General features: G+C 41.6%; 2 protein-coding genes across 3 annotated transcripts in view; both read right to left on the bottom strand.

The window, feature by feature from the left end:
• PHAF1 (phagosome assembly factor 1) overlaps positions 1–2,670 on the bottom strand; it is a 29,773-nt gene extending 27,103 nt beyond the window's left edge. Inside the window, exon 1 of the mRNA XM_059381518.1 lies at positions 2,371–2,670. Coding sequence (XP_059237501.1) covers positions 2,371–2,434 — 64 coding nt within the window. The 5' untranslated portion in view covers positions 2,435–2,670. The remainder of the gene's footprint in view (positions 1–2,370) is intronic.
• Positions 2,671–10,209: 7,539 nt separating this feature from the next.
• The window catches only part of CBFB (core-binding factor subunit beta), a 61,100-nt gene continuing 57,540 nt past the window's right edge, over positions 10,210–13,769 (bottom strand). For both annotated transcript variants that reach the window (XM_059382144.1, XM_059382145.1), the window contains exon 6: positions 10,210–11,784. In XM_059382144.1, the coding sequence (XP_059238127.1) occupies positions 11,716–11,784 (69 nt within the window). In that variant the 3' untranslated portion in view covers positions 10,210–11,715. The remainder of the gene's footprint in view (positions 11,785–13,769) is intronic.

Below are 13,769 nucleotides of genomic sequence, written 5' to 3'. Positions count from 1 at the left end.
TTCCCTAATCTCCCCAAATCACACAAAGGCCAGGAGGGCAGCCAAGAAGCTGGATGCAGCTCCCCACTGCGATGCCAAGCAGAAGATGGCAAGGGCTAGATGCATCTGCATTTGCAGAGATTCCAAAAAGAACAGAGACAAAGCTGAGCCAACTGTCAGAAGGGCAGAGCGGTGGGAAGCAGTATCTCCCTGTTCAGGTACCGACTTTTCATCATCTCTACCTTTCTGAGCCTGTTCCTCATCTGGCAAATGGAGATTACACTGTTGGGTTGTGGTGACGTTAGTTAAGTACTGCCTGGTTCTCTGGCCTAGGAAGGTAATTCTAAAGCACAGATCCACTTCTTAGACCTATTTGTACCTATCAGCTCCAACTGCAGTTTAGATATGTTGAGGGTTGGGGAGAAGACTGACAGAGGGAAAAATCTTTTTCTTCCTTTTTTTTTTAACCTGAGGAAGTTAAAATAATCATAATCTTTCAGGAAGACATGCTTTAAAACTCTAGATTTTTTTTTTTAAAGATTTTACTTTTAAGTAATCTCTATACCCAAGGTGGAGCTTGAACCTACTTGAGATCAAGAGTCACATGCTTTACCAAGTAAGCCAGCCATAGGCCCCTAGAAATGCAGATTTTTAAGACCCACAAGAAAATCATTAAAACCAAGCCACCTCTATGAGGTTTTCCTCAAAGTTCAATTCTGGGCCACTCTACAGAAATATTCTTTTCACTGTTGTTGTCATTTAGATATTCAGACAGTTTGAAGGAAGTACCCAAAACCTTGACTTCTGGAAACTGGCAAAGTTAGAAGTAGGTGTTAAGGTATCTAAATAACAGGTAACAGAAGAACCCTTGCTCTTACACCCAGCTTTTTTTTTTTTTTTTTTAAATTAAAATCCTGGTCTCAAGTGACATTCTTTTTATTTTTATTTTAAGTAAACTCTACCCACCAATGTGGGTCTGCAGCTCCCAACTCCTGAGGTCAAGAGTTGCATTCTCTACTGACCAAGCCAGCCAGCCATCCCTCAAATGACATTCTAATCACACCTTTCTGCCAAGAGACTCTACCACTGAGATCCACAAACTAGATGTATCATCAAGCACAGTTTGAAGCTATGGTTGTGGTTCTCTTCCCTGTGAAGTACTGGTATGAGAAGCTGTTAGTAGGAGAGGTTCTTAAATAGAAGGCAAACAGCATCAGCATATGAATGAGTCTGGAGGCAAATATATCACTGGCCTCCCAATCAAGCTCTTGGTGCTTCACAAGAGGCCAAACTGTTTTATACCAGCTAAAACTTTGAGACGAACTCTGCAGGAGTGGTGTAATTTATGAGAGAAACTGCCTAAGACCTCTCCATAAAACTGGCTCCTATAACCTAGAGGCTTGTAGTTCAGTTCGTTCATGGAGATACGGAGCACCAGCATGGTCCTACCAGCATCTATTGTGCAGTTACTCATCTAGCCTGTCTCCACTGAAAAGAGTCCTCAGATTCAAGGATGAGCTGTAGCCCAAACAAGCAGGTCACTCAGTCCAGCAGCCCAAATTAGTGGGGCAGAAGGTGAAGTGTGCACAAAAAATAACACCAACACCTGCTCCATACCTCCTTTGCCTAGGTGCTACACAAGAGTCAGCGGATGCACATACTTGTATATATAAAGGTAGTGAAGTTGGGAATAGTTAATACTGGGCCGAACTGCGTTTTACACAAACTAAATGTTACTCTCCTTGAATTCTTATTTCATTAAACCTTTAACTCTCTCTGCTGAGGTCTGGGTTTAGGATTACACCACACATCGACCACATTAAAAACGAGAAGGAAACAAGTCACAAGTTCCTTGAATACACAAACTCTTCTCACCTCCCTTGACTAGATCCCTAACATGTGATTAAGGATCTGACCCTAGCTTTCCCCTAGGGACGAGGGAACCCACAGCCGAGAAAAGCAAAACGCGACCGACTACTGCAGCGTTTAAGGGTGTCAGTCACTTCTTAGCTATTAAATCTGTAAAATGGAAATAGGAAAAACAACAGGACGGACCCTCAGACCCCAAGGAGGCATACTCGAGATAATTGCGCACAGAAGCAGGGTCTGGCCTTGATAAGTGTCTGGGGAGTGTCGGCCATTGTTGTTATTATTTCTACTGTACCACTGCCCCAGAAGAAGCTCTTCTGAAGCCTGAAGCGAGGGCGTCAAGGCCAGGACAAGCGACAGACTGGCGGGTCTGGCCGGTAGGGATGGGTAACTTAGTGCCCGGAGCCCGAAGAGGCGAGAAGCAGCGGGCGCAGGGAAATAAGGGGCAGAAACCAGAAGCAGGAAAGGCCTGGAGGGAAGTAAAAGGCAAAGCAAGGTCCTGAAGTAGGACCCCAGACTCACCCAGCGTGAATTCCCATTGCTCGTTCCCTAGAGAGCGTTCGGGCACTACCTCCAGATCCAGCATTGGTTCAGCTTGCCGGGCCGGGGCGGCCTCCCTGCAGCAACGCAGACGGGACCGAAGCTGGGGAGACAAAGCAGCGACTGATCTGCCGTCCCCGCTGGCCTGGCTGTCCGCCTACTCCTTGACCACCGGCAGCACCAGCCCAAAACCACACCTCAGGTCAGCAGAGATCAGCTCTGCTCAGCTCACCTCACTCGTAGCAGCCTCAGCAGCAGGGACAGCGGCCGCAGCCGAAGCGTCTGCCGCAAAACTGGCGTGCGGCGTCGTAAAGCGTGGTGGGGGCGGGGCTAAGGCGGAATTTCAATCGCGGAGCGGTGGGGAGGGAGGAGCTCAAGGCGGAGTCAGGCACGCGCGAAATGCTGTGAAAGTCCGATCCATGGCTGAGGGAAAACAGTACCGCCCAGAAGGGTGGGCACTGGTGGGAAGGGGCTTCCGTACTCCGTGAAACCTCACATTTGCACACCACACTGCACACATTTCACATGTCTACACAAGGATGTGCATACCACGTAACACACAAATGTGACGTATTATGTAAATCCGTCTGCCCTCTGCACGTACGTACGTCCCACTCACATTCACTGGGTGCACAAGTTCCGAGGTGCCTCTGAGGCCCAGCGGGGAGGGAAGACACCGACTTCCAAGTGAGTGCGGAATGTACTCGAGTGTTTGCGTAGGAACGCGGGGAGCTGGGGGAGAGTAATAGGTAGAATGGGGAGCAGCTAGGCCAGACCTCCGGTGACCAAGTCCAGATGTGTACAGCCCCCGGGGGCCGGTATCCAGAGATCGTTGGCAGCCGCTCAGCCTCCAGTGAGTTTGCTTTGCCGCCAATGGTGTGTGGTCTTGACCAAACCTCTGGTGCCCTTTGTGGCTCATTCTCCTCTACGGGTCGGAAAAGGGGCTCCTCTAGCCTGTTCAGCCTGAGCTTTTGGCCCATGGCCTGGGGCACTGAAAAACTAAAAGGCAACCAGACTTCTTTCAGAGCCAAGCCTTCATGGAAGCCGACTCTGGATTCTCAAAACGATCCTGAGATGTCAGATTATACCTCACTTTACAAGTGAAGAAAATGAGGCCCAGAGATGTAAATGGCCTTGTGGTCCTCAGTTGTGGAACCCAAGTTCTTTCCATTGGCAGAATGGAATCCTTCCTTGGAGGAAGGATTTTAGCTGGGGAGAGAATGACATGCTAAATTCTCAAACTGGTTTGGTAGGGATGTAACTTGGGAGGCTCATCAAAACTTGAAGTCACTGCTACTGGCAGTAAAACAACACAGAGAAGGATGTCCATTGCCACATCATATGCCCAAACAATAGAACTGAGTCACTGAGATGTCCATCAGTAGGGAAGTGGCTGACCAAAGTGTGATATGTGTAATAGAACACGTTTAAAAATCAAAGTATATCCCTGTATGCTAATGCGGAAGGAGTGCTAACAGAAAAAAGTTAGGTGTAAACTGTATAGTATACAAAAACAGAAATAAAAGAAACATTGTCCATACCAAAAGAACCTTTCTGGAAAGATTAAAAAAAAAAATACCAGTGATACCTAATACAGGGAGTTTATATGTGGATGGGATAGGTTTAGGATAGGTTAGCTGGGCATCTGGCCTAAATAGCATAGGATAGACCTAGAAAGAAATCTAGCATTGATGAGGAGTAATCTTAGTCGATCTAAAAAATGTTTGAACTCAAATCCAACCAGACTAGGACTGGTTCTTATATAACAAACAAACAAACAAACAAACACCTAGAGGGACTTATTGCTGGTGAACAAAGAGGTTGGGATTAGGTCATGTGGGGGTGTGGGAGAGGAAAGACAAAGAACAAAGAAAGCCACACTGGATAACAACATGAAAATAATTTTTAGTCTGGAAAATCCAAGTAACAGGAAGAACAAGTGTCAGTAAGCCTGTAAGAAATTTCCTTTTGGGGGGGCGCCTGGGTGGCTCAGTGGATTAAGCCGCTGCCTTCGGCTCAGGTCATGATCTCAGTGTCCTGGGATCGAGCCCCGCATCGGGCTCTTTGCTCGGCGGGAGCCTGCTTCTCTCTCTCTCTCTGCCTGACTCTCCGCCTACTTGTGATTTCTCTCTCTGTCAAGTAAATAATAAATAAAATCTTTAAAAAAAAAAAAAAAAGAAATTTCCTTTTGGTTGTGGGGGAGGGTGCCTGGGTGGTTCAGTTGGTTGAGCAGGCGACTCTTGATTTTGGATCAGGGCATGATCTTGGGGTCATGAGATGGGGCCTCACCAATCTCTGCTTGAGATTCTCTCCCTCTGTCCCTCCAAGTGCTCTCACCTCCCTCTGTAAATTAATAAATAAATAAGATCTTTAAAAAAAGGGGGGGGCGGGGCAGAAACTTTAGAATGGAAGCTGGAGGTCTGCAGGGGGAGCTCTGACATCCTACTCCTGGCAATGGATTGCATATGCAATAGGATCCATATTACCGTAACTAACATTTTACTGAGGGGTCAGGTGGATGCAATGTTTCCTCCTTTCTAGGGAACAGCCCAGCCAATGAAACAATGTCACAACTCAGCCAATGAAAAGCCACAATACTTTGAACTCCCATTTTACCCTGATTTGACTTTTGTTTATAATAGCCTTCCCAACTTACCCCTTTCTTATATAAGAGCTGTCCTCTCCTTTATTCTGGGAGTTTACTTACGGCTTTCCTGTATCTTGTTTGTCCTGGCTTGAAATTCTCTATTCCTAAACAAGCCCCTTTTTGGTAAAATAACTGGCAGACTTATTTTGAAGGCTAACATTTGGTCAAACACATTTACTGGAAGTTTAAATCCTAATTCTTCCATATAATGATTTTGTGCCTTGGGCAAGTTACTTAGCTTCTCTGTGCCTTTGTTTCATTTGTAAAATGATCATACTTCACAGATTGGTTAGCACTTACAAGAGTGTCTGACTCATAGTAAATGGTTTGTGTGTGACTAAAATTTTTTTAAAAATCTGATAGTGACATGGGGCGCCTGGGTGGCTCAGTGGGTTAAGCCGCTGCCTTCGGCTCAGGTCATGATCCCAGGGTCCTGGGATCGAGTCCCGCATCGGGCTCTCTGCTGAGCAGGGAGCCTGCTTCCCTCTCTCTCTCTGCCTGCTTCTCCGACTACTTGTGATTTCTCTCTGTCAAATAAATAAATAAAAATCTTAAAAAAAAAAATCTGATAGTGACAGAATTGATGGAATCCTTTGGCAGGATCTATGAATGCGGGATATGAGGGAGAAAAGGATTAAAGAATAAAAACATGGTTTCCAGCTTTGGATAGCTGAATGGATAATGGTGTTCCTCAGGACAATGGCTGGGGGAACTGACATTGGAGGGCTGGAAGGATACCAATCCTATTCTAATGGTCACATGTAATAGCTTAGGCGGGAAGTGTACATATTTGAAGCCTAGGTGAAAAGCTTAGAAAACAGAATCTTATTACCATGGTTACTATTGGTTATATTTGTCAAGAGACGAACCAACAGCCAGTTTGAAAGCAGAAATGAAGGATAACTGCATCCTGCAAATCAGGAATGGGCAGTCCCAAGAATTGTGGAAAACAATGGATTGGGGAGTCCCTCCCAGTCAGTCTTACAAAGGACACTCCCCTCTCTCAGGGTAGAAAGCCCTCAGTCTCTCTCTCAAATACTGACATATTTGTTAGTATAGTGACTTTATTCTCCCCCTTTCTGAATGCAAGTGTTTCCTGTTCACTTGTTAATTTAGGTCCCAGCAAAAACATTACTTCCTGCCACATCTTCCCTAATTCTTCCATTATTTGACCTCATCACCATTTATCCCATGATGCTATTTTAGTTAATTCACAGCTATCACTTCACCATTTAATTACTTATTGTTCATATTCCCAGGAGATGTAAACTTCACAAGGTGAGGAACTTTGCCCATTTTATTCATCTCTAGAAAAGTGCCTGGCACATAGTTGGCTTTACAGTAAGTACTTGTCAAATAAAACAATAAAAATTTTAAAAATTTAAAAATCAGTCTGTTGGTTGTATTTGCCACATTTTAAGGGTTTGATAGTTACATGCGGCTAGTATCTACCATACTGGAGATATTGTGGATATAGATTATCTCCTGTAATAAAAAATTCCCCTCTGTATCTTATCTATTTACATTTCCTAATGTTTCTGAAACCTGAATAAGGCCGATAATGACATAAAGTTGCTTAAGTTATTTATTTGAGAGAGAGAGTGAGCACAAGTGGCACAGAGGGTTGGGGGAGGACTGGGGAAGAGGGAGAGGGAGAGAATCCCAAACAGTTTCCATATTCAGTGGGGAACGCAACGTGAGCCTCAATCCCAGGATCGAGCTTGTGACCTGAGCCAAAATCAAGAGTCGGATGCTCAACTGACTGAACCACCCAGGTGCCCCAAAGTTGGTTAAATTTTTCTAACCAAAAGTTGAGATTTATATTCTTTTTTTTTCTTTAAGATTTTATTTATTTGACAGAGATCACATGTAGGCAGAGAGGTAGGCAGAGAGAGAGGGGGTAAATAGGCTTCCTGTCAAGCAGAGAGCATCCATGTGGGGCTCGATTCGAGGACTCTGACTGAGATCACCACCCAGGTGCCCCGAGATTTATATTCTAACCCAAAAGTTGAGATTTAATTTAAGATAGCAACTGTTTTAAAAGTATCCTATCTGAGGGACGCCTGGGTGGCTCAGTTGGTTAAGCAGCTGCCTTCGGCTCAGGTCATGATCCCAGCGTCCTGGGATCGAGTCCCACATCGGGCTCCTTGCTGAGTGGGGAGCCTGCTTCTCCCTCTGCCTCTGCCTGCCATTCTGTCTGCCTGTGCTCGCTCTCTCCGCCCCCATCTCTGATAAATAAAATCTTAAAAAAAAAAAAGTATCCTATATTGAAAAAAATCAAACTACCATTTTCATCCATGATCCCACCATACAATTTTTATTTTCTGGTCTTGACACATTTTTGAAATGCCATATATGGCACCTGGGTGGCTTGGATGGTTAAGCATCTGCCTTCCACTTGGCTGGGCTCCTCGGCTGGGGTCCAGATGCCAGGGAAAGGGGATGGAGTCCCTTGTCAGGCTCCCTGCTCAGTGGAGTCTGCTTCTTCCTCTCCCTCTGCCCAGTACCCCTCCACTGCTCGCAGTAGCTTGCACTCTCGCAAATAAATAAAATCTTTTTTAAAATGCCGTAAATGTACGTGTGGTGGTGCTGTAAGAAAAAAATGGATGCTATCTATGGGTAATCATGCCTTGGAAAATGCCTGCAAAAGTTATTTGGGAGATGAAAATACCAATGTTGTCTTGTAAACACACACACACACAGATGTGCCAATGTGCTGTGGTGATTAAAAAAAAAATATTTCGGGACGCCTGGGTGGCTCAGTTGGTTAAGCAGCTGCCTTCGGCTCAGGTCATGATCCCAGCGTCCTGGGATCGAGTCCCACATCGGGCTCCTTGCTCAGCAGGGAGCCTGCTTCTCCCTCTGCCTCTGCCTGCCATTCTGTCTGCCTGTGCTCGCTCAATCCCTCTCTCTCTCTGATAAATAAATAAAATCTAATAAAAAAATAAAAAAAATATTTCCACAAAGCCTTTGACACACTACCCCTAAAGAGATGAAGCTTAATTCACCTCCATTTGAGTGTGGGCATGAGAGAGAGTCACCTCTAACACAGACTATAGCACCCCAAGATTAGGTTATTTTTTTTTTTTTTTAAGATTTATTCCCGAGAGAGACAGCATGAATAGGGGGAGGGGCGTGGCACTCTATCCCAGGACCCTGAGATCATGACCTGAACCTAAGTCAGACACTTATCTGACTGAGCTACCCAGGCGCCCCCACCCAAGTTTAGGTTATTTAATTTTTATTCTTTAAGGATTTTATTTGAGAGAGAGAGAACAAGCACAAGCAGGGAAGTGGGAGTAACAGGCTCCTCACTGAGCAGGGAGCCTGATGTGGGGCTCAATCCAAGGACCTGAGCCAAAGGAAGACGCTTAACCGACTGAGCCACCCAGGCACCCCCAAGGCTAGATTTTTAAATAAGACTGTGGCTTGCATCTTGAATCCCTAAGCTCTAGGGAAAGCCAGCTGCCAAGCTGTGAGCTGCCCTATGGAGAGACCCACATGGCAAGAAGCTGAAGGTCTCTGTTCTAAAACCTAGCAAGAAATCAAGGACTTTGACCCAACGGTCTCTGAAAAACTGGCCAGTCAATGACCTATGGAACGGGTTCAGAAGGAGGGTCTTTCAGCCACACTCAAGCCTTGAGATGACGGTAGCCTGGCTGTGCTAACAACCTGATTCTAACCTCAGCAGAGACCTTGGACTAGACCACTGAACTTAGCTTCTTGGCTTTGGAGCAATGTGTTATACAGTAATGCGTAATTCATACAAGGTTCATACAAAGCTTAAGGTATACATAATTCATAATTCATACAAGCTTAATACAAAGCTTGAAAAAGCTCCCCATTGCCAATAAGGCATAAACCAATTAAGATATTTGTTTTCCCAAGCAGCCCCAAACTAGCATATCCAAATACCTGTTTCTAGAGATGATACACTTAACTAAAACCATGATGCCGAAACAACTTTTGAAATTAACCCTCAGAGTATGAATCTTATTCTTTGGGATTTTGCTTAATGGTGCCAATTGACCATTTTTATTTATTATTTGCAGTAAATATGGTGGTGAATAAATAAGTTTTTTTTCCATTATAAATAAAGCTTAAGACATGTTTCTAAAGTAAAAGGCTGGTATAGGAAAAATGCCTTCTAAGATTTATTTACTTATTTGAGAGAGAGCATGAGCAGGAGGGGCAGAAGGAGAGGGAGAGAGAATCCCAAGCTCAGTCCATGCTAAGCACAAGGTCAGGCGCAGGGTTCACCACCTGAGCTGAAACACTCAACCTACTCTGCCACCAAGGAGCGCAAGTCCCAAGTATGTTTGATATTGTGATATTTACATTGAAGGTTTTCTTTGGAATGAGCAGAAATGACCACTAGATGCCACTGTTGTTGTTTAAAGTTTAAAAAAAAGGACAAAAGAACATTTTTGAAACAACAAAGTCAATTTTCATATCATAACGAGCACCTGAACAGAAATTGTTGGCTTATGTCAATGAAGAACCCAGACCTTTTTTTTCCACTACACAGAAGTTTATTGTGAAAGTAAATGAAACATACAAACATACAGTATGGCTAACGGTGGCAAAAGCGATCTGGTAGCTTAAGGCAAGTTTAAATGGAGATGAATTTAGAAAAGATGATGCAATGATGTAATTTTGTTTAAATACAGATTATGGAAAAATATCAAATTGCATCAATAACTTAATAAAAGTTTTCAAAGCCTGCACTATTGGAGAAAAAAGACTCATGATCTTAATGCCAGCATTAAGACAAGACAGAAGCACAGTGCTGAGCTGAATGACAGGAAAAATCAAGTATTTACAGAAGGATGGGAATATGAACATTTAATAACATTTGATCTTAGTAACTGGTGGAATGAAAGCCCTTAGCTAGAAGCTATAGAGAAAAATGTACCATCATCATCATGTTATTAAAAAAATTAAGTGCAGAAGTCAAAAACCAAGGAGCTCTGTGATAAAGGAACCTTAAAGGGCCACTTAAAAGGCAATTCCCTCAGGGGAAGTTAGGGCACTGAGTGTGTAAACATGTGAGCTGCACAACACTAAATACCAACCAAATTCATTCATAGTACTTCGTTACACAAGATCAGCATGGTCTTTTATGATGCATTATTGTTTGTAACAATTTAAACACACTCCTTACCATGCATGACTTCAAATATATAACAATTATTTTTATTCTGAGATACAGGATATGTTTATGAATTATAAGACCTATATACAATGAAAGTCACACCTCCCTCATCAAGTCAAGTATGTGTGTGTGTGTGTGTTTTAAATGCGATGACCTTAATCAGACTTCAGTTTCTTTCCTGAAATGACCACGTCAGTTTTTCAAACTCTTTAAAATAATGCCACTCTATGATGATAAAATACATTTTTGCAAAAATTCAGAAATGCAGTAACATTTAATGAATGTGACATGAAAAATATTTGTAAGGAGGTACCGAATGACTTAGCACTTTTTTCCAGTCTTGTATTAAAAACAAAGTTGCATCCAATTTGACAGTGAGCCTATTTAAAAAATATTCTTATACTAATTCATCTCAAAAGGTTCTATTATAGTCCTTTTGGAAAATACCATATATATAACCTGTGAGTTTTTTCCATAATAAATGAAGAAAATGTATCCTCTGCACAGATGAACATTTTCTCTCTAAGACTAATTTTTCATCACCCAGCATTGTTTTTACAAAAGCATGCATTATGAAATACACATAAAAGCAGCTATCTTAAACATGATTTTAATACAATATTACCTTGGTAGCTGATTCATCACTGTCTCCAGTTTAATATGTTGTTACATACATGAAGAAGCTCCAGTATCCCTTTTCTGATTGACTTAAAAAAAAAAAAAGTCCCTGAATAAAACAGAAGCCAGCCTGCGACTTCTTTAGGCATTTCAGTGGAATATTATTACCATCTGTGGAGAATATCTCCACACAAACACATTACAGAACAAAATGTAAAACAGATTTGGGGAAGATTAGAGTTAATACCAATTAAAAAATTTTATGTTTAAGGAGAAAAGAAAAAGCTGATTATCAACATTTAAAAGGATACTGCAACTTTAACAACTGTAAACTTTGTGTTAAAAGGCTGTGGCAGACAGCTCTATGCTACTAGGTTTTTAGCTTGTTTAAAATAATGCAAACACATCAGCAGTTTTAAAATGCCACAAACTATAAAAACACAGAAACAAAACAAATGACCAAGAGTGTCTATTTAAAATGAAGTTGTGTAACCAACACATCTAAAATTCCAAAAATAATTAGAACAACTGATTGGGGGAAACCCTCTGATAAAAATTTAAATTTAACTTGTTTTTAAATGACAGAATCTTTTAAATTAAAATGGAGAAAAAAAAGAGTTTTACAAGTGGATAGTTTCAACTCACTAAAATAATGCCAACAAAGTAAGCTTGCATAGGAAAAAATTCAAATTACTGGCTACATGCATACAAAATTAGAAATGCAGGTATTCTATAATCATAGTGCAAAACCATGGCAGTTTGTGATGTCTTGTTACTGCCGAAGGTTGAGAAATAGACTGCAGTACCTCCAGTTATCACAGTTTCTGGTCTTTTAATAATGATTATTTCTGCCAACTAGACACAACGTATATGTAAAGATGGGGGGGCACATCTGCTGTGCTGCTAATTAACGAAGTTTGAGGTCATCACCACCACCTAAACTGGAACCAGGACTAGGGTCTTGTTGTCTTCTTGCCTGCAATGACAAAATCATAATTGTGGGTCAAAACATGTTTTGAAAATCCAAGTGCTAGATAAATAAAGTATAAGACACTGTAGCATTTAAAAAAAAGTTCACAACTAAAAAATTTTCAGCCAGTATCTCTAGATGTAAGAAGAAAAACAATTTAAATGATGTATTACATATTTTGCTGAAGTTTCCATAAAAACCAAAAATAAAAAATCTCATTATTATTCCAAAGAGCATTATCAAAATAGGTGCTATGCATAAAAGAACAACAAATCTACATTTATATTTCTTGGATGACAGGGTTAAACATATCATTCATTCATCTTAGAATCAAAATTTCCCTTTTATTTATTTATTATTATTATCTTTTTACTTTTTAAAAGATATTTTATTTATTTATTTGACAGAGAGATAGAGAGAGATCACAAGTAGGCAGAGAAGCAGGCATCGGGGAAAGGAGGAAGTAGGCTCAGCAGAGAGCCCGATTCAGGGCTCGACCCCAGGACCCCGGAATCACGACCTGAGCTGAAGGCAGAGGCCCAAACCACTTTAGAATAAACACTTCCAGTTAAACTATTTATGGCAAATTTCTTAATAGGGAACATCTAACAGGTCCTGCGTAGCACTCTCTGCTACTATAAAGTTTTAATGTAAACTAGTGCCCTTTTGGTCCACATACAACATTAATTCTCAGTCTCTTTCACAAATTCCAACAAGTGTTTCTTCCATAAGCTTTCTTTAGTGACTATAAATGGGAGTCAAGCACAAGCAACTGATCATATAAAAGGCCCTGCTTCTTTTAGCAAGGGTTTTCTCATGTTAGACAATGGCTAGTCCATTTTATCAGTAGTTCAGGCAAAAAAGCTTGAAGTCACCCTAAGATCTCTTTCTTTCATACTCAATGGTGGGCTCCTGCAGGTCTACATTAACCATGTCCTGAATCTGAGCACTTTTGACTGCCTCCACCTATTACCCTAGTCCATGCCACGACTGTTCTTCATCTGGATCATGTGTGTAGTCACCTCTGGTATTTTATATATATATATATATATATATATATATATATATATATGTGTGTCAGTGACTGATACCATCCTGAAATCACTTGTGCAATCTTTAGCTAAATGGAATAATGTATTATAATCGCCAACTGATTCTTCATTGTCTATGTCAATTGTCAGTTTTTGGAAACAAATCTAACCAAAGACTGAAACATTCTGGTTGCACTTCTTAAGATCGAACACAGTTGTTACAGAAAAAGCATCCTTGACCTTCAAAGAAACATCTCAACAAGTCACACTTGTACTGAATGATCAAGTTTGGTCAGAAACTCCAGCAATGTTGTCATTTCTCAAGAGCATTAAGTTTAGATAGAAACGACACTGCACCTTGTTCACTTTGAAACAAATCAGGTAAAACTCACCACTAACTTCTGTAGTCTTATAAATTTTGACACATGCCTCTAGCAGATTTAACTGTTTTTATCAGCATACTGCTCTCTAACTAAACTTTACCTTATTTTTAAAAATTAACCAGTCATGTTAAAGTTATGCTGCATGGTACAGACTGAAAAAGCTATGGAATGCATATTTATCAAAAAACAAAAACAAGAGGCGCCTGGGTGGCTCAGTGGGTTAAGCCTCTGCCTTCAGCTCAGGTCATGATCTCAGGGTCCTGGGATCGAGTCCCACATCACTCTCTCTGCTCGGCAGGGAGCCTGCTTCCTCCTCCTCCTCCTCTCTCTCTTTCTGCCTGTCTCTCTGCCTAGTTGTGATCTCTCTCTGTCAAATAAATAAAATCTTAAAACAAAACAAAACAAAACAAAAAAACACCACCCCCAAAACAATTTAAGTTCCATACAGAATATATGCCAAATGTAGCATAAGGACAGCTCAATTCTGCAAAATCACAGATGGTGATGTAAGCATCTGGGTTCAGTCAATGAAGGTTAGAAAGGGGCTGAGCTATGAAGAAACACTCAGAAAAATCAA

The sequence above is a fragment of the Mustela nigripes genome, chromosome 17 (assembly GCF_022355385.1).
Source record: "Mustela nigripes isolate SB6536 chromosome 17, MUSNIG.SB6536, whole genome shotgun sequence".
In the NCBI taxonomy this organism is placed as follows: domain Eukaryota; kingdom Metazoa; phylum Chordata; class Mammalia; order Carnivora; family Mustelidae; genus Mustela; species Mustela nigripes.
This window is presented reverse-complemented; position numbering and strand designations above follow the sequence as displayed.